This window comes from Engraulis encrasicolus, chromosome 17 (genome assembly GCF_034702125.1).
Source record: "Engraulis encrasicolus isolate BLACKSEA-1 chromosome 17, IST_EnEncr_1.0, whole genome shotgun sequence".
Taxonomy (NCBI): Eukaryota; Metazoa; Chordata; class Actinopteri; order Clupeiformes; family Engraulidae; genus Engraulis; species Engraulis encrasicolus.
Window position 1 is genome coordinate 28,817,275 of NC_085873.1, and position 4,883 is coordinate 28,822,157.

General features: G+C 42.7%; 1 protein-coding gene across 1 annotated transcript in view; it reads left to right on the forward strand.

The window, feature by feature from the left end:
* Positions 1-989: 989 nt before the first annotated feature.
* The window catches only part of ubald1a (UBA-like domain containing 1a), a 29,027-nt gene continuing 25,133 nt past the window's right edge, over positions 990-4,883 (forward strand). Inside the window, exons 1-2 of the mRNA XM_063220578.1 lie at positions 990-1,398; positions 2,103-2,162. Of these exons, the coding sequence (XP_063076648.1) occupies positions 1,291-1,398; positions 2,103-2,162 (168 nt within the window). The 5' untranslated portion in view covers positions 990-1,290. The remainder of the gene's footprint in view (positions 1,399-2,102; positions 2,163-4,883) is intronic.

Consider the following 4,883-nt stretch of genomic DNA (forward strand, 5'->3'; position numbering starts at 1 on the left):
GCTCACCCTCCCCAACTTCCCAAAACAACAACAGAGTTTTAAACATGGATACACTATGTATATGTGTTTTAATGGAAGTCTATTGATCCTCATAATAGAGCAGATGCAATCCGTGGCACCTACATTTTCACAGCAATTACAGTGTATTAGTGCCCTACACACATGCTATTCATTTTTATTAATTGCGGAGACACTGCAAAAATGTAATGTACATGATAAATAATGGGGGAAAACTCTAACGCCATTGGTCCAACCCGTCTTCAATCAACTACACTGACACCTTTCAATACATGTATGTTAATTAAAGTCTTATTCATCAGTGCTATTATGACCATATGACCCAGGACACAACAACATAAAGTATCTATAAATCCACTATGACAACTAATGGAAGCCTGGCGTACATACACGTGTACATACACAAATTAAAACCGGTGGCATTCTGTGCTAAAGAAATGTTATGCTGTAGGCCTAGGATGTCAGTATTGGATGTCATATCTAAAGCTCCAAGGTGGCACAGGGCTGTCTTAGTGCTTAATATAGAATGGATGACGTTAGCCGTGGTGGATCCACTGAAGAAATCGGTCGACTATATGCCGTGTACGATTGTGCGTAATGCAAAGTGGAAAAACTGGCACGGGGCAGTTACGCATAGGTGAACGGTCGAAAGGCCATGCTTTTAAATACTCCCGGGGGTGTCCGTGAGCTCCATTGTGCTCTCTGCGGTAGCTTTCAACAATTCGATTTGTGTTAGAACGTTTGTTTACCATATTTGGCAAGATAGTGCCACAACGCTGATGGGAATTGGACGGGAGCGGCTGTCATTCATAAAATTCTCCTCTCTACAGCCTACAAACAAAGCGAGTGTCCATGGGAGATGTATTCCAGGGCAAGCGATTTGCCAACCTTTTATTTAGTAGAATATCTTTAAAACAAGTCATTAGGTAACATTGGGTGTGAAATTCACATGACAATGCCATTTTACGCACACGGTTTAGCGTGCGTAAAACCTAAATAATGATATGTTGATATATACAGCGCGACTCCTACGGCAACTATTTGAGGCATACAAATCCCACGGATATCTCCAGTCTTCTCATTGGTTGTCGTGTTGTGTCAATCCAGGGGCTCCTCTACTCTATCGCCTCTACAGTAGGTAAATATTTGTGTTTGCTCTGCCGGCTGTAATGGTGGACGACTGAAAGGGGAGCGAGCGAAGTAAACCCTCAAAAAACGGAATCGCGACCCAAACACTACAGCCGCACGGCTCGACAATAAGCTCCGGCGAATATGGATGAACTTAAACATCAAGTTATGATAAACCAGTTCGTCCTGACAGCTGGATGCGCGGCCGATCAGGCGAAACAACTATTGCAGGCGGCACATTGGCAATTCGAGGTAAGGGATTTCAGGCTCAGCATTTAACGTTATGTTTATGTCTGACTGTGAAGTCCATTGTGCTTCTCGATTTGACGTGCCTGCCATGTTATGTGCAGCCTGGATACAATCCATTGCTTCACTGTTTAGATTGTTGTCTTTTCGCCGCTTTTAGATATGGTAACGCACATTTCTAAATGAAAATTAATTGGACATTATTGATGTTAAAGACGCATTTAGTCTGCATAGTGCAAAACGGGTTGGACATATTTGCTATAGCATAGCTAGATAGTTCAACCGGGCCATTTGCACCGTCCAGAAGCTTGTCTGGTTGAATATCCAATTAGAATTTACTCTAGATTAAATACTATAATCCTTCCTCATGACACACAGCACAAGCTAGCAGGGTTAGCAAATGCTATTATGCAATGAAGATGACCGCTGGTTTGCGTCGGCTACCGCAAACCATATAGCCAACGCCGAACAGCTTCAAAAAATATTGCTTTGATACTGTATCTATTGGTTTTTTGATAACGCCTATCAGTGTTCTGTTGCCCAAGCACGATTTTGTTTCATGTGAACACAATGTAAACATTGCTTGTCAACGTTGCATTCTCCATAAATCCATGACACCATGTGGCGCTGTGCAAGATAATCCCTGTACATCTGATATTCGTGTTCAACGTAATCTAACACATGTGCAAATGTGTCTTTTTAAATTGTAGACGGCGTTAAGTGCGTTTTTCCAAGAGACTAATATACCATACGGCCACCATCATCAAATGGTGAGTATATTAAAGATTCATAACATATTCTTGGGTGTGCATTCTCGAAAAGTCGGTGTCATAAGATTTTATTTAATCTGACTCATTCTGTTGTGCAAGTAATAGCATTGTTTCCCCCTCTCTGGATGTCTGGCGAAGTGCAAAGAATTCTAATGAACTAACAATAATAACAATGTATACACTATGTCCGCCATGTTGCGGAGGCACTGCTGGGCTTTCCAGAAATAAACACGAGCGGCCACGTTCGGCATTTTCTTAATGGTGTGTGTGTGTGTGTGTGTGTGTGTGTGTGTGTGTGTGTGTGTGTGTGTGTGTGTGTGTGTGTGTGTGTGTGTGTGTGTGTGTGTGTGTGTGTGTGTGTGTGTGTGTGTGTGTGTGTGAAAGAAACACGCATTTTCGACTGCTGGATCCACGGTCTGCGATTTCCCCACCATTCAATGGAAGCCGTTGGCTGCACGACATTGTGTGTCTTTATTGTGGTGTTACCACGAAGGGTCAGTGTCCTTACAAAAACTTGGAAACAGTTTGCAGAACAATGTCGTGTAACGAGTTCTGTTGGAAATGTTACCATGCGGCATTAGAAGATTTCATTTGAAGGACAAAGGAAATACAAGATATTAAGAACATGTGAATCAATGCTTTAACGATTACTTGTGTTGTTTATAAGCTGAATATGAAAGTAATACCATGTGATGATAACAGCAGGCCTACGCGTTTTTAGAATAGTAGAATATGGACTTGCTGGCGTGGTATGTTGCCCAAGTTGTAATAACACTGTAATTATCGTATTTTGTGTGCAACCTTTATGCCATACAAACGTGCGTAAAGTGTTGTTGATACCCTATCCATTGCATACAATTAGTTTTCACGGCACACTGTCTTGCAATGATCATTTCACCTCCAGCATGGTGTACAGTGAAACAGAAACATGGATTTCGATAGAAGATAGAGAGAAGCAAGCGAGGCGTATTTTGCTGTGAGTTTGCAGGGCTACACCTCGGATGATGTCACGGTGCATTTTTTCGCTGTAGAGATGTGATTGGCCGAACAGTGAACATTATTTGGGTGTCTGCTTAATCGTGCAACGCCTCTGCGTTCCCATACGCTGAAAACGGTGCGCTGCTGGTCACGCGGAAATTGTTGACACATAATAATGTAGCCTACAAATTATGGTCAAAAGGGATGGGTTGAATGGCTGCGCTACGCCCGGGGGGCTTTGTTTTGGTTTCTGTCTATAGACACAGAAAAGGGCGACATCATTCAGGGGACTGAATTTGTGCTGTGCTATCCAGAACATGTCACGTAGGCCCCCTGGGGGGAAACTTCGGGTATAGTAAACCCAGCCCCTATCCTCAGCACACCATACAGTGGCTGTCCCGTGCAGTGAACTGAACACATGGATGTGCAGTGCTTCGCCCTTTGTGAATCATTTAGAGCACTGCGTAACCTACTGTACAAAAAACGACACTTTTTTTCTTCTTTCATGTCGGTAGGACATAAATTATTTGCTGTGATCTCTCCAGGAGCTTTGACTCCATCTCTCTCAAGTATACATCTCAGAAATTGTAAATGGTGAACGTGAATGGCTGTCATCTTAGGGGTAAGATAGAGAGACCGCCATCCATACATTGATTTCCATAATAGTGCACCATAATAGTAATAGTAGGCCTATTATCAACACAGTATTCGTGTAGACTTCATAGTAGTATACCATCAGTTCAGCTTGGCCTTGTGTGCAAAGGTGATGATACACTCAGCAACTTTTTGAGCAACACTTTCGGGAAACGATACTATACACTTTTGTTTAGACAGCTTATCACTACACCACTTTTATCAGGAGAAATTGGATCAGCAGGAGACACATTTTCTTAATCATTTCATCGGGAAATTGCTCAAAAAGTTGCCCCTCGTATCAACACCTTAAGGTGTTTAAAGAAGAACAAATACAGTGAAACACAGTACACACTATGCATAGACACGGTGGGCCACTCGAAAGGCATCTATGCGGCAGTGTCAAACCATGAATGCAGAGCAGACTGTGCGGCATTGTCTAAAAAGCGCCTCTATTCAGTTAATTGTACACAATGTGGAGGCCTTGCTACTTCCTGCATCGCGGGCCAAACCACCAACTCCCAACACAAACACACACGCGCACACACACACACACACACTCTCTCTCTCTCTCTCTCTCTCTCTCTCTCTCTCTCTCTCTCTCTCTCTCTCTCTCTCTCTCTCTCTCTCTCTCTCTCACACACACACACACACACCGTTCCCTCACCCCCTGCTCCAGCTTATCAGTGCTGCACGGTTGTAGAGACCTAATCCACTTTGCTCCAGAATTTCCACGCACTGACACACTTACTCTGATTGGCTGAACCCAAAGGCCGCTAGCTATTAGCAAAAAAAGAGGCTCCCCTGAGGTAAATGTTGGGGCTACACTGTAAAAAAAATGTAGAGTTAATGCAACACTTTCAGAGTACTATGGGAACTAATACACTCTAGAAGATGTCAAATCGACTCCGTAGGTGGCTACAATGTAATATTTTGGATTACTTGGAGAGGTGTGCCTGTCTCTTTCCGTTTCTTTCTTTCTTTCTTTTTTCTTTCTTTTTCCCTTCTTTTTTCTTTTTTTCTTTCTTTCTTCCTTTCTTTTTTTCTTTCTTTCTTCCTTTCTTTCTTAATTTCTTTCTAAATGGGAAACAGGCCACTTTTATGATGCAG